This window comes from Trematomus bernacchii, unplaced genomic scaffold, assembly GCF_902827165.1.
Source record: "Trematomus bernacchii unplaced genomic scaffold, fTreBer1.1, whole genome shotgun sequence".
Lineage (NCBI taxonomy): Eukaryota > Metazoa > Chordata > Actinopteri > Perciformes > Nototheniidae > Trematomus > Trematomus bernacchii.
Genome location: NW_022987720.1, coordinates 3,235,396 through 3,260,627, shown reverse-complemented (window position 1 = coordinate 3,260,627; position 25,232 = coordinate 3,235,396). Strand labels below are relative to the sequence as shown.

Genomic DNA, 25,232 nt, shown 5'->3' with positions numbered 1-25,232 from the left:
GGTTGAGAGTCCCGGGCTGATTTGTAGTCCCAGTCCGCCCCTGGTTCCTGCGTCTATTGTGACCACATGGAAGGCACATCTCACATGTACGCTGAGTAAGATTGACAGGTTTCTTCTCTGAGCTGAAGTGAACCTCTCGCCCTGAGTGTGTGTGTAATGAGAGACAGGTCTTATGACAAGCACTAATCAGCCGGGACTCTTGACCCTGTGGCAGTGAGGCTGACACAAGAGGAAACACCGCGACACTGCTAACAACTCCCCCGACCTGTGTGTGCGCGTGTGTGTGTGTGCAGATGGGCATGTGCCATTTCAGGTAATAGAGGAATGCGTTAGGTTAGGTTTAAGTCCAAAGTGAATTTTCAAAATGTGAAAATATTGTCATTTGTAAAGGTTAGTAATACATTTAGTTTTTAGATATATAATTAGATAGTACTATGCCAAGTGATCTCAATGATCTGATCCAATTCTTAATGTTTTAAAGCAAGTATCCAAACCATCCATAAATAACTTCAAGTCATTTCTTTGTCAGAAAATGTTTAACTGTAGTAATGTCAAGAGAAAAAAAGTTGAAGAAATTAAATATATATTCGGAAAAACACTTATTTAATTTGATTAGGGAGTAAGATAAGGAGATTGATACCAAATTGTCTCATATAACTCTCGCAAAAAACTGAATTTCCCCAAAAATATCTTACCAACATTTTTGAGCCTTGCCAAAATAAATATATACTACATTGCTTTGGTTTATCTTAATGAAAATGTCTCAATAAAGTACCATCTCCCCTATGCTGTTGAATGGAACACTGTATATATTATTTTCAAAAATGATTGCATACAGTACTTGTTTGTCACATTTCCCCAAACAGATTTGACAAATAATCAAGAAACGTTTAAAACTTGAGCTGGCGATACCAAAGCTGCGATCAAAAAGGGCCATCTATATCAAAGAGTGCTTGGGGTTTACATGCCATGTGTGTGTGTGTGCGTGCTGGCTCACATTACCGTCAGTGTGACACTCAACAGGAGTGACAGCGGCTTTCTAGGAGCATCATCGGCCCGCTGATAAGAGGGTCTCTAGCCTCAGAACACACACACTCCCAGATCCTTACACATAATCAGTAAATCTATAAAAGAAGCATCACTCCATGTTCTCATCCAGGTGTGTTTATTGTTATCCAGAGTGCACTGACAGACCCGTAGAGACATACAGCACAGACAAGAATAGAGCATAGAAAACTGAAAATCGGATCTCACTGCGGTTTTAATGTCTGATAAAAAGGGTTAATAGGTAGAATATGGACCAGGTCATTGACATTGTCTGTCAGTTAATTTAGTGCAGCATCTACAGTGGAGTGATTAACTGTGTATTGTTAGATAAATGTATTACAATGCGTTTCGTATATGCTCCAATAATTCTCATCGGATTACATAAGAAGTGGTATATGGCATGTAATGTAACCATGGCGATGTTAACCACATTACTCAGTAATAACAGATTACAAATTACAAAATCAGCATTCAAATCTGTGCGGCAAGTAAGTAGATGCAGTGTACAAACATAAATCAATACAAAAAAAAATGGTGATTTGATTGAAGAGGCAGGAAATGATTGACAGGTTGGACATAATCAAGGCCTGGGAGTACCTTGCAATCAACACAACATCATTAAAAAAAGGTGTATTTACAAAACACACGTTATTTATTGTTCAATAGATCTTTTTCCATAGTGTAAATATATTACATAAATCATATTCTTCCATGCAAAAAAAAGCATTGTTGTACAGTACAGAGTTTCCTCTTTAATTCTTAAAAACAATCTGTAAAAGGTCTGGTTTAAAATACGTGGTTCAAGCCCTCCTTATTTGTTCTCATTCCCATCAAGGGACCCGTCTATGGAGGGAGAAGGCTCACGATGTCTGTAAACTGCACCTTTTCCCAGCTATAATCTATTAAATAATTAAATCTTCATTTATCTAAATACTTCACCTAACAACAAAACTAAGGCCTACCTCAAAACATTGTGTTCATTGACCTTGTATAGTGTGTATCTGTGTTACTGTAAATGGGCTGCATGGCTGTAAACCAGGTTGAAAAAAAAGATCTTACATTTTATCCTCATCAAATATAAAGATCAACCCGTCTCACTCACAGCAAATCTCAGTTGGCTATGTGAGAAATTATAAAAGTGTTATATTAGGTGGCAACGAACTGTATTGCATATGTGTTTTTTAGGGAAGCTAAATTAATGTTATGTCTGTTTGAAAGCGCAAAGTAGTCACTTCTCACTTGTGTCATTTTGGCTTAGCTACTGTATGAGGAGTGTAAAAGCAACAATGTCGTAGAGGATCATCACTCAGTACCCGCACTTACTGTATAAATTATTGCACCACACATATTCCCTGCACAAAAAGGTTACACCCTCTATGGGATAAAGAAGCGAGCGATCTACAGGGAAGGTAATACTGCTTATTGGCAAATTCCAGGAAAAGAAAAGCACATGGTTAATGAATGTCCATAAAACAGAAGTGTGCAGAAATGCCAGATTTGTATTTACTGTATGACTATACGTTTGTCCAGTCTGAAAGGATTCATTGAGGACAGCCAGTCTTCCCAGCTCTGGTTCACGCAGTCCCACAATGCACAGCGTCTATTTGTGCCATTCCACTCTGGCAAAGAAAGGGTGGGATTTGATATCATCCACGCCTCCTACACCTGCCCCCAGTCTCTCCATCGGATTGAACTGAAGCAACTGCGGGACAAGACAGAGACCAAATATGAGACAACACACATCTTTTTAAAATAAGTATAATAAGTATAACAGATGCCATAGTGTCTACTCCTTTACAGCAAAAACGGCACAGAATTCATGGCGGATTGTTACCATATTAATATACTGTACATTTAAAAATTACAAGTGTTAAGGATTTGCAACAGGCTTTAAGATAGTAACATGGTGGAAGCTCAGCTATTAAGAATATTTTCTCTATGTTTATGGCTTGTGTTAATCTGTTATAATCTGCACGAATACATACATTGCCAATCATTTATAGTTATAGTGAGATTCTTTGCAACATTAGTTTTAAATGAGATCTCACTGCTTTCATGTTTTTTGCTTTCCAGTGATCCCTCACCTATCTCATAGTTTTCAATACTCTTTTCGTGCATGTTTTACCAATACAAAAAGGTACCGTTTTGGTTGCCATGCTAACTCAGTTCTTCTTCTACTGTATTTATTTTAAACAAACCTCTGCTGCTGCTGTAGGGAATAACCTATTATGCATACTTTTACCTGCCAAGAATTGCACATTTTCAATAACCCTCTTAAATGTTAATTAATATTACATTATTATTGTGTTTACCTGCCAGTTAGAGAAAGTGGTAAATATTATTTATGTGAAAATGCAACAGATTATTACTTAAAAAAAAAAACTTATCATTCAACTTTTTTTTTTATGTCCATGTTTCTTTTCCTTGAGTTCCTTTGGAGTTTGTAAAGGATGAAAAATAACAAAAACCTTTTCTACCGGGGATTTATTTGAGTCTATAGTAACAGAAGATCTATACAAGTTCCCAGTAAGACCCCAGACTCTCACCTTCTCCAGCAGAGATCTGGCCTCCTCTGAAACAGACTCTGGGATGTTGAGAGCCGTGTGGTGGCCGATTCCTGCGGGATGGCAGCGCAGCAGGGACTGCACAGAGGGAAGGAGGGGTGGAAAGAAAAGATAACTATCAATCAAAACAGAAAACTCACAGACTGAAGAACAGATATACTGACACCCGCACAGCCAAGGTCAGTGTGAGAGCACCAGGACTGGACAAATAGGAGGAGACCAAAGAACCACCTGAAACAACACTGATCAACGACAACAAGGTAATAATGGTTTACCCACTGTTGCTCTTTCTTAGAACTTGGTGTGTGAGTCAGGAAAGGTGAGTGATGACACGGAAAAACACATTGTTTTTGGTTGGTTTGAATACAAAGCAACTTTACAGGAAGAACCAACAGTTAAGCAGCAGTAAATCTAAAAGCTTTTGATTTGTTTTTACAGTAAAATATGGCCGTATTAAACTGTCAATTACAAGGAATTGTTGCACTCACAGTCCAAAAAAAGACAAAACAAAAATCTCAGAAGTGAGAGAAAGGGAGCAGAAGACCTGCAAGTGCTTTTCCAACCACAGAACGCAGCCCCGTTGTTAAAGTAATTGACAATAATGACCGTAATCACAGGACGCTGCAATCGCACATCTTTCAGAGCATCTACAACTCCAAATTGAAATGGCTAGAACACAACGTGTGCGGCAGGAGAAAGCCTGTGGACTGTTTGTGTGTGTTTTCCATCAGTTAAGTCTGTTGCCTCTCTCTCTTTACGCAGGAGTTCTGGCTGGGTTCCTAGCCGCAGTCAAGACTGCTCCAGGCGAGATCTTATCCTGCAAGGATCAAGAGACACTATGTTCCTGTGTGTGTGTATCCTTGCCAGGGCTGTACCCAGACATAATCATCAAAGGAGACATCTGTGTGACTGAGTTGTTTTTTTCCCAGGTAAGTGGGTGTGTATGGTTCGACATAGGAACACTAACCTAACACTCAGACTCGTGTTTAGGGCCATTGATGGGAACGGCTGATCGCTGATATGAAAACATGCCCACTGGCAATCAGTTAGAATGTATTCAAATTTAATAGACAATGAAATATTGAAGGGACGCTGTGCACCTGCACTGGGTGTCTGCTCGAGCAACTGTGCGTGCGTTTGTCCTTCAAGAGAGCAGCAAGTTATAATTAGCATGTGTGCACGTATAACAGCTGAGTGTGTATCTTTTGTCTTCCATACAGAAACGCTCAGGATCTCTCTCTTAAAAGGATTGTCCCGCAGACAGCCATGTTTTCAGCACCTTGAGAGCTGCCCCAGTCTTCACCTTCCCCGCCGACCTCAGACAGGCGAGCTCCGAGCCCGGCGCTGCTCCAGGAGCCAGCAGAGGGGCCCGGGTGGAGCTGACCCCCTGGCCCAGCAGATGGAGCTCAGGCTGGGGGAGAAAGTCACACCGACACCCCTGGCACTCCCCGAGAACCAGAGTAAGAGACAGGAGCCAAGATGCACCTCACACACATGCACACTCCAAAAAACAACAAACTACAAACGCATACAGACACGCGCACAGGATCACACACAACCTGGCACAACCATAGAGAGTGTTGGAAGCCAAGACACCTACAGACATCCCACAACACCTTAGCAACAAAGATAACATTTTTCCACTAGTTTTTTTTTGACTCACCATGCCTGTCAGGAGCTCAAACAGCACGGCGCCCAAACTCCACCAATCGCACGAGGCCGTCTCCTCACTGATACCTCCCACCTCTGCAGGAAGAGCAAAAAGGGAGGCAAGACACAGGATTAATCAAGACACAGGATGAATCAAGACACAGGATGAATCAATACATCAACAAGCAGAGAAATAGCGCATGTGCTGGGGAAGAATAATCGACTGGTGATGGCTGTAAAATAAGAGCAAAACCCTTAAATGTGTGAACAGAATCATTCACTGATCTAAAGCTGTGTTAAGTCCTTCAGTGTTTACATCTCCACATTAAACACTGTTTCAGACTGACATCTTGTTTCTGTTATTATTTAATTGAATTGACAGAAATCAATTCAAAATGAGCACAAAAACAAGGACACAGAGACACACGCGGTTTCACACACAGGCACAAGTGTGCGTCTCATAAAAAGGGTGATTTGCATAATAAAAAAGCAGTTAAATTGAGGAAACCGTCTGCTGCAACTTCACACCATCTGCATGACCTGACCTCAAACACACACACACACACACACACACCAAGAAATGTAAAGCAGGAAAACTGAGGAGAAATAGTACAGCATCTTTTTTCAGAGGTTTTTACCATTTTCAGCCCCTGAAAATAATCTACACTGCAGAATAACGTTCATTTTCATTATCAATTATTCTGATGATGATTTTCTTTTTTTAATAAATGAATTGTTGGGCTTATAAAATGTCAGGAAATTTGTAATTTGAATCAAATGTGTTCTGGTAAACAGTCCAAATAATTGAGTAATTAAAAGCAAAAATGTGGCTAGAAAAATTACTTCCAACAATGTATCCGTTCCTAAATCAAGGCACCCTTTGAAAAGACCCTGCTGTCAGTCCATCTCTGAGGTTTCCGTCTTGACAACTAAATAATCAGAATACCTTTATTTGTCCCACACAAAGGACATTTGCCTTTAACTGACATCCTTTACCATCTCTTACTTTTATAAAAGTTTCCCTATTTGGTCTTTTGTAAGTCTGTAATGTATCCGTTAACAGTCTGACTGGCAGCATGATGGAGAGATGTTGGGATTTGACAGTGTGTCAAAGTAAGAGACAGAAACGGAGAGGGATACTCCTTTGCTAAAGTCACAGTATGTGTGAGAGTGTGTGTGTGTGTGTGTGTGTGTGTGTGTGTGTGTGTGTGTGTGTGTGTGTGTGTGCGTGTGTGTGTGTGTGTGTGTGTGTGCGCTGCAGCTCCACTGGGTACCAGATGGCCTCTTGTGCCGCTCAGCTTGCCTCTGCTCTCTCCAGAGGGCCGGGACCCAGGGTCACGGCTGCGTGTGCACAGAGACCAGGCTCCTCAGCTAGGGGAGCGTAAGAGACAAAGACCCCTCGTCTCCCGGAGGCTGCTGGGAGCTCCGGGGGCCTGCGCGGCTCTCTTGCAGCAGAGGTTAGAGAGGGCTGTGATTACGACTTGTACACACAAACACTCGCACACGCACACATGCGCACACACACAGCCAACTGAGCAACCAGTCTTCAGGGCTCCCCAGGACCACTGTTTTGACAGCCAAGGAGAGAAGATCGTCATTGAATGGACTAGTGATACCTGCGCAGTTACGAGCTGGAGGGGAGATACTGGACACACACACTCACACACACACAAGCACACGTCTCAGAGCAAGGTCGATGTCATCACAATGGATTAATGTCTAAGGAGCTGCAGGGAGAGTACAGTGGAGCTGGCTACACTTACCGCTCTGTCAGAGCGAGGCAGGGAGAAAGGGAGATGGAGAGAGAGAGGATGGGAGGGGAGAGTTAACCGCATCCACAGGCCATGGGTCACTCAAAGCCCACTGTGGAAATGTGCGATACCTCCACCAAGCCGGCATTTTCTTTCTTGAATAGCGCATGATTTCAAAACAAAAGGAGACTGAGGAGTTCACTTTTAAAAACAATACAGAGTGTTCACCTCGTGGCCTCTTCTTCTTCCCTTTCCCCTCTACAATGCAGTTCCCTCCTGCTTTGTATCTTAATCACACTCCATCTCCTCTCTCCTGGGGGCCATAAGGAACTTTCTCTCTTCTCCTCTTAGACCCACTTCCCTAAAAACGTAACCGACAGTCATTGTTGAAAGGGGAAGTGGAGTGTACGCAGGTAGGAAGTAAGGAGGTATCGTGTGTGTGAAGTTCCAAGACTGAGTGTGTCTCAGGGAGGTTTGGTTCAAATGGAGCAAATTGTGGATGAAACCGAATAAGGTATATAAACAAAACAATCCTATGACTCATCTTCACCATGAGGACAGAGAATATTCAAATATAAAGCAGAAGTACCTTCAGGGTGAATGTATTACTTGCAAAGTAACAAAACGACAGCTCTGTGTCAAAAGGGGAACTAACTGTATCTTCCATTAGATCACACTGTGGCTGAGCAGGTCAAAGGGAAAAAACAGGTGAACACAAACAGCGAGTATGATGATGGATTCATCCGTTACTGACTGGTTACTTCTGGGGAAGAATATTGAATTTCCCTTTTCTTAGAAGACAATCGGTTTCGGCGTGGCTTCCCTCTCGGCAGAACAATAAACAATTACCGTTCCTGCTCCGCGCTGTCACTCAACAGCTTGTGTGTTTTCGTTCTTATTAGAGAACAAAACGTGAGCCATCTGATGTTTATCAATAATGACGAAATGGCTGGAAAGTAAATAAGCGTCAGTGCAGAATAAATACGATAATACCCTCCTGCCACCGTATTTTCCGAGTCCCCTCCCGTGTTTTTTTGGGTGTGAATGTGTGTGTTTAAATAACATGTTTCCCTCTGTCTTACACAGACACACACACACATACGCACATACGGTCAAAGCAGACCCCCTGCTAGCTTTCTGGCAAACACTCATAAATCTGTCATCAGGAATGAAGCCATCGCTAGAGCTGACCCTGTCTGGATAAACAGCAATACATAACAAGGGCAGGAGAGGCACACACACACACACACACACTCACTAACCTCTGCCTTACTGTGTGTGTGTGTGTGTGTGTGTTTTAACAAGCACATACATCAACAGATACACACATGTAACGTAAGAGTTTGAACGTACGAAATAAAGGTATTTAACAGCGATTACTTGGTTAAATGTGTAGAATCAAAAATGTAAAGAAAGAAAGGTGGACATAAGAGACGGAAGAAAAAGTTGCCAGTGTCTGGGTAGGACAGTCAATAGATATGGAAGCATCTCTTGAACTCAACAGCAGGATAACACCCCCCCTGCTGGCTGCTAACATGTACAGCATGCATTGAACCACATGGGATCTACGGTGGTTTCACTAACATCACCTTTCACGCCTGGGCTGAGGTTCAATTCCAGACATTTCACTAAAGCGCTGGCTTCACATAGTTACTGGGAATCTTATATTTATTGTTAGATAAATATGATTAAAAGAGCACCATTCTATAAAGTGATTATAAATGATGTTGCTTTAACATAAAGACACGTTTTTATACCGTGTCTAAAATGTATTACATTCCTTTTTGTCTCCAAACTAAACTATATCTATGTTGTCGTTTTTTTACCTTCTGGTCGTTAATTATTTAAATCATTTGTCAAGTAAAGAAACCACACATTTTAAAATGTGTTTAAATGTTCCCATTTTATTTGATTCCACTTAAATGTTGTGTATTCAAATGTAAGGAATACCTTTCAGTTTTTGACTGTTGCGTCAGAAAAGAATAAAACATTTGAGTACAGCACTTTAAAAAAAAAAAGGGTGATTAAATTATTTCATGGTGAAAATAACCACTTGTACCTTTTTCCCAGAACTACTGCAATAGTGCCGTTATAACTACATTTAGTAAGAGTTAATAATACACAAAATGTACACTTTAAAAATAAGTAAAAATGTTTAATACTGAATTCATTCATTTCAAACTAAAAAGATTGTTCTGCATATTACATGGTTACCTTTCAAACCTTACCATACACACTAAAGTATAACCCCCCCCCCCCCCCCCCCCCCCCCACAGTGCTAATATTAATAAGGAGATGACTACATTGATTACAAAGACTTGAGTGGCTCACATGTCTCGGCTCGGCACTCAGACCCTGATTATGCGTAAAGCTCCTTTTGCTGAGCTTTACTCCTGTGCTCGTGTCTTTAGGTCATCTACTGCTGGCCCCTGAACATTATGCCTCTCTGTGCTTCTATTCCCATTAGTAGGCTTTTAAACAAGCTGTTGCTAAGGGAATAAAAACGCACACTTTGGATATTAGATAGAGCATTTGTTGCTTTCAGATTTATTACAACAGTGGCATACTGTATGTTCCAGTCACAAGGAGGATTTAAATCTGAAGTGACCTTCCCGGCTTGAGAGAGAGGGTGAATATGAGAGAATAACTTAATATAAGTGCGTGGGAGAGTGAATGGGTGTGAGGGTTGTTGTGTATGTCTCAGAGTGTTTCCGGAGTTTTCAGCTAACCGTTATCCATCCTGCATTTTATTTATTTATTTCTGTCTATTCAAGACTGACTTAATTACACTAAACATAACAGGATCTAGCAGGAGTGTGAAACAAATGTTTCAATAGGTTTAGGGAGTAACAACTTAAATGCAACGCTGTTATTTCAATCGAAAATAATATGTTATTAATCAAGATGTTTGTGAATAATATGGGGATAAATTGAAATATATCAATTTTAGTAAGAAGCGGTTTTAAGTATATTTCTGGACAATGCCTCATTTGGACAATGCCTCATTGGGACACATTTGAATGCAACGCCATCATGGGCATGGTCTCAGCGTCCAGACAGGCATGTTCAATTGGTATGAGCCCAAATTGTGGTTGTGGACTGGTTTTGATTGGTTCTCTGGTTTGTACTGCCTCTCGCCTGCCAATCATATCAATGCAAATTACTCTAAGCAAGGCAGGTGACCATGTTGGCGGACAAGAACGCCTTTCAGTGCTGGAAAATAAACAATATCAGCCTTCTTAAATGAGAAAAGTACTCTTAACAAAATTGTTTAGCGTAAAAACGCTCGATTTCAAACTTTTTTGCCCAGTACGAAACATTTGTTCGAAAGGTTAAGAAAAATATCTACAATACATTTACATTTTAACAGGATTACTCTAAATCTGTAATCTATTATATTTCCAAAGTCACCTTTTTAACCCTTTGCTTAAAGCAGCAAGATATTGGAAACAATAACCAAAATGCAACCCCCACCCCCCCGCCCCCTTACACACAGGAGTGCTAAGTAGGGACATGGTGCTGTAGTCTAGCAGCAGTTTGTTTTAGGCAGCTTGTAAACAGCATGCCAGAGCTGCCACGAGCCTGCTGAGGGCAACACGCGGGTTACTGCCTGCTGCCGGCCGCACTGCTGCACAACAGCACACTCTACAGGACCGAGAGGGAACTACAACAAGAGTCAGCCTCTCAAAACTGGGACCGCAAGATGGAAAAAAGTTATTCTTCATATACTAACCAGAATGTGTAGTTTTTTGACATGTATTATAATACTGGCAGGGGGATTATTCCACGTAGCCTTATGATGTGGTTTCTTAGAGTAAAAAAAGAACAGAAAAAAGAGCTTCATTTGGATTAATTCTGCTCATTTAAACAAAAAAAAAAGAATACTATCCATTTGTTTCTACACCCAAGAGTATGATTGTTTATTGTTGTTTTTGAGGCATTTGTGACCATATGAAAGTGACCTCATTATGCACCCTGCATGCCTGTGTGATATTAACCCCACATAAATCTCCTTACAAACATACCCAAGAAACAAGGCTCATAATTAAGAAGTAAAAAGTACATCATAGAGATAAGGTGTGTTAGCATGTGTGTCTCACCTGGTGCACAGTACATATCGGCGACTGCCTCTTTGTCACAGGACTCCTCCACATCGTTCCAGCTGCAAAAGTAGGTAAGCTGAATATGACCTAAGGAGGCAAAGAGAGAACCTCAGAGTAAGAAACATCCACCTAATGCTCCTCCTCTGCCCGAGTATCTCTACTTTTCAAACTGTTTGCTCACCTTTAAAGCACTTCCTTCCTCCGCTCCTTTCCGCCTCTCTACATCCCTCCGCAAGCTTTTCAAGCACACAGCCCCGGCGATTACTCCTGTTTAGCGGCTACCCGTTAACGCTATCATTAGAACTAATGGTGTCATTAGGTAGCCGTGGCCATTAGCCGAGGCTAGCCAGACTGATGCACCACACTACGCCGTTGATGGGCCCTTTAGAACAATAATTACCACCAGGGAGACGAAAACAGCCACTCAGCTAATTAGACGCTTGTTGATAACGAGGTGGAGAGAGATGATTGTAGGACGACAAATAGGAAGAAGTTGAGGGGGGGGGGGGGGGGGGGGGGGGGGGGAGATCTGTGACCTCCTGGTAAAACAACACTTTGGGGGAGCCTTCCTTTTTGTAACAAGATTACATTATTGTTGACTCATAAAGGCCCTTAATCTAATTTGACCTGCTCTAAGAAAGTAGAAAGATGAGATCTTCACTTTATAATTTGCTTTTTGCTCAAGAAAACGAGATCCACTTATGCTTAATTCTTGCTGTAAGAGAAATATAAGCAGATATCACCAATATTTCTCTTGGATTTCCTTAAGTTATTGAACTATTCATATATAATTTCGTTTTTTTTTTTATTTGACAGACATTTTTGTATTCATGGGGGTTACTTCAAGTTCCCTGGCCTTTCTACTTGGTGGCCTGTTGTCGGTTTTTGCTTTAAAACAGACGTAAAAATACATATAGATGGCTTGTTGTCTCCAAAATAAAGTGCCCTGAGGTATTTGGGTGTGACAGCAATCAGATATATGCATTTTCTCTGTGTTTTCAAGTTTAATGAGATTCTCGGGTGTACCTAGCACTGAGCTAATCTTCATATTTTTCTAAACTCTCAGTAAGTATATTGTATCGTGATGCTGCCCTAATATTATAGCTCCAGAATCTGTGGGAATCTTTTCTAGCAGTTTATGATAGTTACATTTGCCGGTCTTTCTCACCTACAAGTGCATGTACTTTTATCCCACTGTGCAACCCTAACCCTATCAAAAAAATCTAGGGTTAGGGTCTTTAAAAGCTGTGATAACAATGGAAGTCTTACCTTGGTGGTCGAGCAGGATGTTTTTGGGGTTGAGGTCCCGACAGATGATGCCCTCTCGGTGCAGAGAAGCCAGAGCTGTCACCATCTCCACCGCCCAGCATCGTACGAACTCCTCCGGGATAGAAGCTTGGGAAGCAGCCAGCGACAGCTCGTCCAGCTCTGCAAACAGCCGCGATACTTCTTTATCAAATGCGCTGCCACCTGTATTACTAATAACTCCTGATGAATCCCCATCAAGACCTAATACATTCCCAACCTCAGTCCCATTTGTGGCTGTGATAAAGCCTGTGCTTGTGCCACTTAGGTCTGTATTTACTCTTGCACTGGCCTCCAGTTTCTCATTTAGAGAGTCTGTAACAGGAAGGTCAAAGGGAAGGTCGTTATTTTGGCATGCGGGATCGACCATCATTTTGTCAGAGGCCTCTTGTCCGAACGCCAGGCTGCAGTCATCCCACAGCGAGTTGAAGGGAGAGGAAGACGTAACACTGGTGTCGCAAGTAGCAGACGCTGTGCATAGAGATGAAAGCTCTTGCTGCTCCTCCTCTTCCTCAGGCTGGCTGTGAAGCTGCAAAACATCCGGCTGTATGAACTTCTGAGGAGACGCTGTGACCTCGAGGCCCAGACACACGCCCGATGTGTCGAATTCTTCATGTGAAGAGTCCACAATCCCCCCCGTTACAGGCAGGTTGACCAAAAGGTCTGGCGGTTGGCCCTCGTCCTCCACCACTGCCTCTTTAAATGAGATGACTGGCACCGACTCGTTGGAGCCTTTATCGCTACAGTCCAGCCCCCAGAGCTCAGCGCTGTGACATTTGACCTCCTGAGCCAGCTCCGGAAGATCCTCAGCGACATCAAAGCCCAGATCGGATGTAGAAAAATGCTTGTGAGAGGGGCGGTGCTCTCCCGAGTCAAGACAGGTCAACTCGCTCGTACTGTCTTTACTGTCGATACGGAAGAACTCCATGGGCGTGTGCTTGGACTGATCCAGAGACAGAGGCACGGCGGGGGAGGGCAAGGGGCTGAACACCTCCCCGTGGTCCTGACCCTCGCCACGATATTGCTCGATGTCGAGGGTGTGGCCGCTTTTGTCGGACGACTCGGTGAAAAAGCCGAGTTCCTGAGAGCTGATGGGTGAAGAGAGGCTGTCGTTGCTAAGCAGCGAGCGGCTACGCGACGAAGTGGTGGTGGCAACGGGCACTTCCAGTGACAGCATTTCCTGTTCGCTCCTCTCTTGCTCCTCCTCCAGTGCATCTGGTTCTACTTTGTCTTGTTCGTACTCGTTACAAAGATTCAAATAACTGTTGGTGCACTCTTCCTCCGAGGTGGCTCCGGAGTCGGACTGGACGCCTATTTGTCCAACACGCCGGGGGGGGAGAAGCCTTTTCTTCGGAGAGGCGTTGCGTGGCTCTTCTTTGTTCTGCAGCGCTGAGACAGGATGAGAACCGGCAACCGGGCCAGAACCAGAACCGACTGAACCCGCTTCCAGCTGTGGGACGGCCGGCTGGGAAGAGTGGACCGCTGCTGTGTGGCTCTTCTGGATGTAGGGAATGTCAAAGCTGTCGTCAGGGCTGGTAGTACGCATGAACTTTCCGATGTGAGACCACAGCTTCCCACCTGGAGAGGAAGGAGACGGGGCATTAACAACAAAGACACTGTACTACAACTGAACCAAAGGTCCTTTTTTCAGGAGAAATTCAAAGCTCCACTGTTGTCATTTTATTTCTGAGGATATCGGCCTAAAAAAAAAGTGAATTTGTTGTTGGATTAGTGCTAGATCGCCCCTTTCATACAGGTGTGGTCCTTCCCTTGTGTGAGGCATGAAAGAGAGCAATATAACTGTTGGAAATGACTTAACATTAACAAAAATGTATTGAACAAGTTGCAGAACAAGTTTTCATTGTCTCTTAAAAACAAGGGGACACTACTTTTGAAATAAATGAAATGTAATAAATGCAAATTTGCCATTATATATCGGCCATCTGATGCCCTATTCTTAAAAATCAGCATTAGGCATTGAAAAAACCCAAATTGGTTCCCCATGTCTATTGAGCCCCTTTAAGTCTAGAGGAAACATTTAGATGCACACCTTGTCCAACTGGTAATCGATTCACTAGCACAAGAAAGCACAGAAGACATTTGTAATCCCTGTCTTTGGCTTGTGGGGCTCCTTAGGTACTGGAAGTCTTTGGTGAAGAAGGTCATTAGTTTCCATTTAGGAATGAGTAACCAAGGCAAACAGTTATGACTGAACCCAAATTGGGGGTTGTGTAATGTTTGCATTTTGACTTCTCTGACACACACACACACACACACACACACACACACACACCACACACACACACACACACACACACACACCACACACACACACACACACACACACACACAACACACACACACACACACACACACACACACACACACACACACCACACACACACACATCACACACACACACACACACACACACACACACACACACACACACACCACACACACACACACACACACACACACACACACACACACACACATCACACACACACACACACACACACACACACACACACACACACACACACACACACACACACACACACACACACACACACACACACACACACACACACACCACACACACACACACACACACACACACACACACACACCACCCACACACACACAACACCACACACACACACACACACACACACACCATCTGTTGTGTGTGATGAGAACAGATAGGGAGTTCACAGTGATGATAATGATAGTGGGGCAACTCGATGGCTTAGAAAGTAAAACCATCCACATGTTGTTTCGCCCAATGTCACTCAGGTCACTGCCTCCCTCCGTCTGCCTGTCTGTCTATCGCCATTCAGCCAATCAGCTGCTGACAGCATACTAAAGAAGCATAAAGAGCAGCCCTGGATTTTGTGGATCAAAAATGTAAATGTGATCTGCGGCTATTTCTGATTAGCTTTATTAGATTATGTTCGTACGACATTAAATACTGTTCAATAATATTAGTGCAGCGTGGTTATGGAGTGCACCAGATTGAATAGGTTACAGGGCATTAAAAAGTATGGTGGCATTACAATGTACCCGCACACGAGCTACACACACATCCTGGAGTGAGTGGGATGTAAGGAGGCCCAGGTGTTGGCATAGCTAATGAAGCATGGCGCCACCTGGTATTCAGAATAATGACCTGTGACACACACCCATCTCTATCAAACATCTGTCTGGAACAAGGGCAGAGAGGGGAGTGGGAGAGGAGCGCAGGAGGGATCAGGTGAGGAGACAGTTGGGAGGTAAAAAAGACAAAAGGGGGGGGGGGGGGGGGGAAGATGAATCTGATGGGATGTGTGCGTCTTACCTTCAGCGTACTGCAGAAGAAGAAAAACGGTGTCTTCGGAGACGATGAATTTCTTCAGCTGCACCATGTGTGGCACAGAGGGAGGCATGACTGTCCTCTTCGTCCGCCCACAGTCACTGCTCTTCCTCAGGCCCTGCGAGGGGAAGACAGAGGAAGAGGAGGTGAGTAATAACAGGAGAGTTAGGGCATCACATGGCCAATATATAATGCCAATTTTGCATTTAATAATTGTATTACAGTTCATTTATTTAGAAAGCAGAGTCTCCCTTTCTCTGAGAAACAACACAAACTTGTTCTGATGAAATGAAAGTTACTACAGGATATATTTGACTTTTAATTTCAAGCTACTGTAAGGCAAGGCAAGGCTATTTATATAGCACCTTTCAACACAATTCAAAGTGCTTTACAAAAATGAAAGACATTAAGAAAATGGCATTTAAAAACAGTCATTAAAAAGCAAAGATAATAAAAGAAACATTAAAAGAAAACATACATGAATACAAGTTACAGTGCAGTTTAAGATGTGAATAGTTCAATTAAAAGCAGCGGCAAAAAGAAAAGCCGTCAGCCTGGATTTAAAAGTAGTCAGAGTTGCAGCGGACCTGCAGGTTTCTAGTAGTTTGTTCCAGATATTTGGAGCATAATACTGTACACAATGTCTACACTATGTATACATTGTACACTATTTCATTTCATTTCAAACCTTTATTTATTCAGGTTGTATCCCATTGAGATCATTGATCTCTTTTTCAAGGGAGACCTGCTCAAGTAGGTTCCACAAGAAACATTAAAAACATAAACAGAACAACAAAAGGACATCATACAGTATCATTACAGGGATTACAATTTACATAACTATCCACAAGCACAGGTACCAACAGCTTCCGATTGAGTAGCATCCAACCGAGCTTTAAAAACATTTAGTGGCACCAGATTGCTCAGTTTCCATTTTAATTGCAGACTATTCCAGGACAGTGGAGCTGCGCATCTAAATGCTATTTTCCCTAAGACAGTCCTAGCAGTTGGCACATTTAATAAAACCACAGCATGCGATCTCAGGCAGTAGCCACTTACAATTCGCCGTGAGATCAGGGAGCAGATGTAGGATGGAAGTTTCCCTAACATGGCTTTATATATAAAAATGTACCAGTGACTGAGCCACTATGTTTATATGTTAAATAGATTGGTATATTAGAGAGTATTCCAATGTATTCTGTCTGAATATAACTTTCTAATGAGAATATGTATATATTGTTTATTTTTTTAATGTTTATTTTATTCTCTTTTTGAGAAATGTTGTAAATCTTGTAGCTTGACGGTCCAAAACCTGCTATCACAAAACAATTTCCCAGCTTGAGATACATAAAGTATCTATCTATCTATCTATCTATATATCTATCAAAAGGTGAACTAAGGAAATGTAAGGACTAGAAGAGAAAATAAGAGTTAACAAAGTGACTGGGAGAAGGTAGAGGAAGGTGAGTGCTTTAGTTTGTGCGAAGAATGAAGTGTGAAAAAACCGGAGCGTGGCAAAGGAGAAACCTCCTATTAACGAGATGCCAGCTTTGCCCCTTGGCAACCCAAAGTCACTGGATTCATCAAGCCACATACAGCGCGTGACTTTAAAAGAGCCACACAAATCTGTCAGTGCTACACGTGAAGTGCACATCAGCTGTGTGTGTGTGTGTGGGTGCGTGCGTGCATGTGTGTGTATTCATCTGTGCCCGCGCTGTGCGTTGGCATCTGGCACACGTCTCACACCTGAGAGCAGAGGAGCTGACAGGGATAGGCCCATTAGAATCAATTACACCGGTCACACACAGGGGCTTCTGGCACACTTCACACTCAGGACGAGACACACACACACACACACACACACTCAGGACACACACACACACAGGACACACACACACACACTCACAACACACACACACACACACACTCACAACACACACAACTTACTTTCAGGATGAATGTCTCTTGAGTTCTCTTGTCCATGACCAGAAGAACCTGTGATGGAAGAGTGCCATTAATTGCCAGATATGAACACACAGTCTGAGATGATGTAGTGGTGGTGTCCTCTAAAGCAGTGTTTTTCAAAGACTGGGTCGGGGCACACATGAGGGTCACGGCAAGATAAATGGAGGTCCCTAAATAATTCTACACAAATTGGCATTGACACAAATCCTGCTGTGTCGGACCACATCAAGTCCCAGACTTATAAAGAAAATTAGAATATAAAAGTACTGAAGTAACAGTTATTTATAAATTAGCTCATGAATACATTAGTTTATTGATGCAAAACATATCTAATAATCTCATCATTAAGTATTTTGTCAATCACAAATGCCAAACAATCGCAGGTTATTTTCTCTCTAATATAGTTGTCATGCCTCTCTCTTTTTTTATATATATTGTAAATTGAGTATCTCTAGATTTGGTTCAATCTGTCTGAAGATGTAACCATGGTTGTTTCATAGATTAAACAATAGATGAACAACTAATAGATGTATACATTTATTTATTGTTAAAAATAAATAAACCCCTGTGCTCCTAAAAGTCTTGTGTTCCTTGAAAAAGATGTCACTACAAGTCTATGCAATGCTTCACGGCAGACACAGTAAATGCTATAACTACCATCTCTAAATCCAAACCTTCTTTTCACCGTTGCCTAATTTCCAACATAAATGGAGCCCTCACTATCTCTCATTTCCCTTCCTTTACCTTCTCCTTCTGGCTCTTCCTACTGTCTCCATTTCCTCCCTCATTCTCCCTGACATCTCCATTGCTCCTCTGCTTCCTCACCCTCTCAGGGGAGAGCTTGAGCATATGTGTGTGCCCCGCTGTGTGTTTGTGCGTAGTGCGGTGCGTGCGTATGTTCAGCGGGTGCGTTCTCTCCATGTGACCCTGGCCGGGACCAAACAGGTGCAGGCTAAATGGATATGAATGGAGCTGTGAGTAAACAGAGTGGCACTGCTAGCCAGGGCGCTAATATAATTAAGACACAAACATCAGGGAAGGGGGGAGGTGGAGGGGAGGGGCAGCAGGGTGAGGAGCTCTCTCCATCTGTCCCCTCTGTCCCCATTAAAAAGTGAAAGGAGGAAGGAGGAGAGCAGAGGAAAGCCGGGTCATTTGCAGCGCTATAGTTTTCACTTATGGCGTTTTTTTGTTTTTGCCGGTGTGTCCCATTTGTTCGGGACATATTGTGGATTTTGCATGCACCTCTGTAGAGTAACACATGTTAGTATTGTATCAACATTTTCCTTGGGGTTTTGTGTTTGTGGAGGATGAGCATCATTGATTCAATGCTGTGCGCCGCTCTCCGAGCTGCTTGCCAAGTCATTTCATGGCTGAGTGGTGAAGTTGCTTCGCCGGCAGCTGGTTGAGAGGACCAGCAACCCAAACTGACCTTGTGGTACTCATAACTGACGCTGAGCATACACACACTCAGCCCTTACCAAAGCATTCAGTAAATCTATTACGCTTTATGGCTTCAGATAACGGGGGTGGTCAAAGAAGGAAAGGACACAAGGAGGAGATATTTCACACATCCACATTTATCTGGGCCAGTGAAAATATTAGTGCCTGCCTGAGTGTAACTACTTTGTTAGGACCTTGAATGTCGTTGTCACCTTTAAAATCATATTTACTATGATAATCAAGCAGAACATTCCAGCCTCCAATTAAAAAAAGTGAATTGTTTTTTGAGTTTAAAGGTCACATGTCATGGCCATTTCTACTGATCATAATTCTATTGTTGAGGTATACTAAAATACATTTATATTGTGCAATTTTCCAAACTCACATTGGTTTCTCATACAGCATCTCTGTATAGTATGTGTATTCACTCTCTGTCCTAAACGGCTTGTTGGTGCTCCTGCCCCCCCCCCCCCCCCCCTCCCTGTGAGCCCAGTGGCCGTCTGCGAGACAGCGAGACACAGCGAAACACACACACACACACACGCAGCCAGGCTGAGTTGCGCGCTGTCTCGCTGTCTCGCCGACCCCACACCAGTGAGCCAGCTCACAGTGTCCCGCTCCTCACAGCAGCGAGCCTCGCAACGTCCCGCCGAGTGTGTGTGTGTGTGAGGAAGTCCGCGGATTGGTCCAAACGTAACGGCTCCGCGGACGTAACGTAACGGCTCCGCGGATTGGTCCATTTGATTTGATTTGGACCAATCTGCGGAGCCGTTACGTTACGTTACGTCACTATACCCGAAATACGTCACTATACCCAAGAAGTAAACAATGGAAAAATAGAAATCTCGAACGAGGCGTTCTGGGGCAGCATAGACAGGTCTTTTCTGTGTTAGAGTTTTACTCGCTACAGGGTGTACTTTGAGGTTTTTTTACTCTGCAGACCGTTTACATGCATAAAAACCTACATAACACACAAGGGGACGGGTAATAACCAGAAAAGCATAACATGGGACCTTTAAATCCCTTTTTGGTATACAAACACAACCCAAGCATTCAAAATAAATAAAACATTAAATATGGGTGCAAGTTGCATGACTTTATAATATTGAACTGACCTTATCTATGACCCCCAGCACCCTGTAAGCTCTCAGCTCCTCGGAGGGACTCGGCTGGCCTCCTCTGCTGCTGGACGGGCAGCACTGCACCCCCAAAGCCTGGGACAACAACAAAGGAATGTCATATATTATGGTGTGCTGATTTATTATCTAAACATGGTCACATTTATCAGTTATTGTGACATCTGAAAAGAGTAATATGTGAAGAAGAATAGTCAAGTGTCTTTGAAAATATGATTATCAGAGTGGGCATCATTCCGTATCTGTTATACATAGATAGTATTTCTGTAATTTTCTCTCTGAAATAAACCCAATGTACTGTCTCGAGTGGTTTGAGGACTCAGGTGGATGCACGCACATAAAGCATAATTTGCATAATCCAACATAGACAGCATACAGGCCACTGGCATTTCCCTCCCACTCACCACTGTCTGCGTTGACCCCTGACCCATGTTGCTTCTCAGATGCTGACTGGATATCTGCTCTGCACGCATCAGATAGTCTGCAGTCTTCTTCTTCACTGCCTCGCGCCGCGTGGGACTGGGCTCACCTGAAAAGAGGTGAGTGAGGTCAGTCATTTTTCTTTACGAAGCAGTTTTTATAGTGCAGGGGGAAAAGTTTCTGTGCAAGCATTTTATTCACTGTCAAAACAGCATGATATCACTTTTACAAGCTGATAAACCACAAAGTGAAAGTGATGGTTCTTTGCCAATGTCAGATCGACTTAAGAACCCTGCTGCTGCGAGGGTCAGTATCTGGCTCATGGACACTTCATGGCTTGCAGATATATCCATGGTTACACTATGATGGATTAGTTGAGTATACGCCTACATTTCTCACCAGCTATCTCCAAAACTGACCTTGCACTCCTTGCAGCAGCAGGTCCACTCCGCTGCGATAACAGGAGAACGCTGCCTGGAAGTCCTGCTCCTTCTCCTTCTGTACAGCCACACAGATGAGCTCACTGGCTCTGTCTAGGTAGTCTAACTTCTTGTCCTTAGGTTTCCCACCTCTGGCTTTCCTCAGACTGCCGGAGAAAAGATGCGTTCGGCCTGGCCAGCTGACCTCTGGGTTAGGGGCTGAGGAAGCAGGCACTTGGGAGGGAGATGGGGTGCGGCGGTCGTGAAGGGAGGGCAAGCGAGGGCTGCAGCTGCTGCTAATGTTGGAGGCTCCCCCTTGTGGCTGGTTTGGAGAGGTGCGACCTGAGGCCATGCCATCGTCCAGCCCAGCCAAAGAGTCTGAGTCCACAGCCAGGGAGGTCAGGTCGCTGTCACTGGACGGGCCTGGGGATGAGAACAATGCAGTGTCATAGCAAATATAACCAAGCTGTATTGTGGGTGTGTATTATTTGTATCCATAATTAAACCTTACCTCCATATTCAGATGTGATAGTCAGATCATCTGCACCACTGATGTCTCTCTGAACTGAAAAAACATGATCAAACATCTCTGTGTGAGGTCACAGTCATGTAAAGCAGAAAGAAAAAATGGATTCTGAGGAATAGTTATTGTATGTAACATACCGTCAGAGCTGCAGTCTGATAAACTGTCTGCCAGGAAGTCAGAGAAGGGCTCAGCGGGGCCAATGAGCTCTGAGCCGTCGTGAACCTCGCCTCCCTTAAAAAGAATGAAAAACATATTCTTCAGTGATTGTTGTGTTATGTTAAGGTGAGTATGAAAGTTATAGGGGTCTGGGATCATGTGTGGGTACCTTGAAGAAATCTTGGATGTGCTCACTGCTATAGAGAGCGGGAATGTTAGCAGAGAATTGAAGCAGATCCTCGGAGCACTGCCTTCTTTCCTCAACTACCGAGTCATCAAAACGACCTGCTCATGCATGGATAGAAAGATACACACACACATAAGAGTGATTTCACAACTGATAGTAGTGCTTACTGACCAAGTAATAACACAAATCCGCCAAAAACCGAGAGAAGAAGAAGAAGAAGAAGTAATAACACTAAACTGCCTCTAGGGGACAGTCATCACTACTACTACTACTACTACTATTTTCTTGTACTACAGCAAAGCCTGACACTATCACAGTCTTTCTTCAGACACATTCACTAACAAAAAACAATATTAAAAAGGTACCAAATGACCAAATAAACATCCAACAGGGCTTTTTAAAATAACAATGTTCTCTTCTGGACAATGTTTGATGCAGGAGAATTAAGTGGTTTATTTCTTACCAAAGACTTTGGCCTTGGCAAAGGGAGGAAACAGCTCCGACTGGCTACACACATTCTTGTGCAGCTGCCATAAGTTCTGATGAAGCTTCCGGAAATCACTGTATCGCTTCCATACTGTTATCTACAACAAGAGCAAGAGGAGAGACGGATGAAGATAAGGAAAAGGAGGAGTTGGGTAATCAATATTTTCAGTTTGAAGACATGTAAAGCTTCACCAAATGGCTTGTATAGATTTTGTTCCCTGAAATAGTAACCTGATTTTGTACTGGTCTGTAAAGGTAATTTAATTTGTTCAAATATCTGAATGATTCAAATTCATTGCCTTGTTGAAACCACACATTTAGAAGGTTAACATAACAACAGCACTGACTTGCCTGATATATTAAAGGAATCAAATGTCAACTGTTGTTCCTTTCCCAACATTTGACAAGATAAAAGACTCATCTCACCGCCATCTTGCGCAAAACAACTTAAAACACAAGTCACACTAATACACAAACCTGATTGAAGTAGGTCCTTACTGTGTGGGATAAAGACAAATATAATATCCTAGATCGGTTTGCTTAAACCCCCGGTTTGAGGAGAACTGACCTGAGCACTATTCCCTAAGAGGAGCACTGCTCAATAATGGAGGTATGCGTTTCACACAGTAATTGACATCATGCCTGCTGCATTAGGGCTGGTTCCAGGCTAGACTGCATTCCTTGGTGTGTGACAAATGCTAAGAAAGACTTCATGTGAGTGTTTGCAGTGTGTTTGTAGATACATGAAGAAGAAGGTGAAGATATAAACATTCTGTTAAACCTTTTAAAAGTTGTCTTGAGCCAAAACTGATCGTTAAAATGACCTCACAGACGATGTGAGACATTATATAACTGTGGACAGTAAAAGCTTTAGTGTCAGTATTCTCACGTTAAGAAAGTGAACTTGAAATGTCAAAACAGGTAACCTTCCTTTATATAATCTCATTAGTAAGGGTATGGATGAGGAACATAACAGCAGATACATCTTGCACAGCCAGTTTCATCACAAACCAGTGTCACTTGCAACTGCTATTTGTTGTAACCTTTATGAATGAATACTGTAAAATTGCACATTTTAAAATGTTATTAAATTGGTCTGGTGAGAGCAGAGGGAGTGCTCATCCTCTAACCCTGCAGGGAACATTTCCATCAAGCTCCTGTCTTTCAAAAAAGTCAACTCTGCCAAAGCTTTCACACTCACAAAGTCATGGTTGCTTGTCTTACCTCTTGGACATCCTCTGGGTTCTTCCTGGAGATTATCTGTGTGGAAAAGAACGAAGAAAAACGTACTCAATCTCCATCTTACTGATTCCTATGCAATGGTGTAGGATGCCAGTGCTGGTTTATGAATTCCTTGTGAGGCTGGCACAAGTATGAGCAGGGACACAGCTCTGTGTGTGACAATGAGAGCATTATACAGTGAATGACGAAAGTCTTGAGTGTAGGAACGAGACATCACCAGCAAACATATCATCCAGGATGGCAGCAGAGAAAGGAAAAAGCAGCCTGGCCTAATTCTTATTGAACTGGGAGCATGCCAATGCCTCTGTAAAATCACTGCACAAACTGGTAACTGGAGATCTGGTGTAAGTGTAGACGGGAAAACATTTTTTTTCATAATCAGAGGACTTACTTCTCTACACAAGCACTTGATTTGGGAGTTTTGAATTATTATCAATGGGGACAGGAGCCCATTCTTACAGAGAAAATCTTGATTGCCCAAAAGTGAAAGTGAATTGTGTCTAGGGTTTATCTCCTAATTTGAAATGGTTTCAGTTTTAGCACCACCTTGTCCTGGGAGATAGATACACGGAGCATTTGGCTATTAAATGTAGGTTTGAATTAACCCAGGCTTTGACATTTCTACATTTAGATCTGTGATAAATCAGAATCCCCTCCAACGTAAAATACCTCTTATAAAAGGCATTTATCTAGAAATTATGCACACAAATATAATGACACAATGAACTAGATATATTTTATCCATCTTAAAGATGCTTTATAATTTATACTAAGTGTTATTCCATCGTAAAGCTACCTATAACACGAACAGAGCTGGCTAGTTAGCTATCTAGCGGTTAACACCGAGGTTACTGCGTTTAGGTAGGATTCACTCAGTTTGCTAATATTGCTAATGTGAGCAACTATACAATCTACTGAAGGTGAAACACAACACAGATTTCAACAAATAAAATAGTCTGAATGAACCTGTGAGAGACATTTTGTTTTTGTTTACAAAAGCTGTTACCAGTTCATCCCGAAGAGGTTAAAACGACGTTTCTTGTGTTTGCATCATATTAGCTTGGTTAGCACAGCTCAAGCTATACAGCTAACAACACCTAGCATTAGCCTTGCTTTCACAGTGACCAACGTCCCTTTACTTACCCTTGCGGTGACTTTGTACACAGTGTAGCCTTTCAGGTGCTTTTTAGGATCAGTGACAGTATAAAACCGAGCCAGTTCTCCTATGTCCCGCTGCGATATCATTCTGATAGTGACAACATTGCCAAAGCTACCAGTCGGCTAGCCATACACATTCATTCCCTGACAGCACAACACAAGCAACATAGTATGTTAGAGCTCCCCCTGGAGGAAAGTCTGTGTAACTACATGCATCCACTTCTTAAAGATTGTTAATATTTATTGAGAAATGATCAAATGCTCTTTTATATAACTGTAAACTATACAAATCATCATTCAGGCTTACAGTGCATTAAAAATA

At 42.7% G+C, this 25,232-nt stretch overlaps 1 protein-coding gene across 2 annotated transcripts; it reads right to left on the bottom strand.

Annotated features, from left to right (window-relative positions):
• Positions 1-1,148: 1,148 nt before the first annotated feature.
• rps6kc1 (ribosomal protein S6 kinase polypeptide 1) lies at positions 1,149-25,073 on the bottom strand. Of its 2 annotated transcripts, XM_034143992.1 has the most exons (16): positions 24,896-25,073; positions 23,735-23,770; positions 22,488-22,608; positions 22,007-22,122; positions 21,819-21,912; positions 21,667-21,720; positions 21,156-21,578; positions 20,721-20,845; positions 20,296-20,394; positions 17,723-17,770; positions 15,761-15,893; positions 12,385-13,998; positions 11,113-11,202; positions 5,275-5,357; positions 3,594-3,689; positions 1,149-2,749 (listed from the first exon to the last, which is right to left on the bottom strand). In XM_034143992.1, exons 1-16 carry the CDS (start codon positions 24,995-24,997, stop codon positions 2,648-2,650), a joined length of 3,336 nt encoding a protein of 1,111 aa, XP_033999883.1. In that variant the 5' UTR covers positions 24,998-25,073; the 3' UTR covers positions 1,149-2,647. The 2 variants fall into 2 exon arrangements, with proteins under 2 accessions (XP_033999883.1, XP_033999884.1); XM_034143993.1 differs by lacking the exon at positions 24,896-25,073 and having other exon boundaries at positions 23,712-23,770.
• Positions 25,074-25,232: the final 159 nt, after the last annotated feature.

Coding starts and splice junctions, on each gene's coding strand:
- rps6kc1 (XM_034143992.1), bottom strand. CDS start 24,997: ATGATATCGCAGCGGGACATAGGAGAACTGGCTCGGTTTTATACTGTC. Junction 5,358..11,112: donor CGATATGTACTGTGCACCAG/GTGAGACACACA, acceptor CTCTTCCTGCAG/AGGTGGGAGGTATCAGTGAG. Junction 2,750..3,593: donor CCAGATCTCTGCTGGAGAAG/GTGAGAGTCTGG, acceptor CTTGTCCCGCAG/TTGCTTCAGTTCAATCCGAT.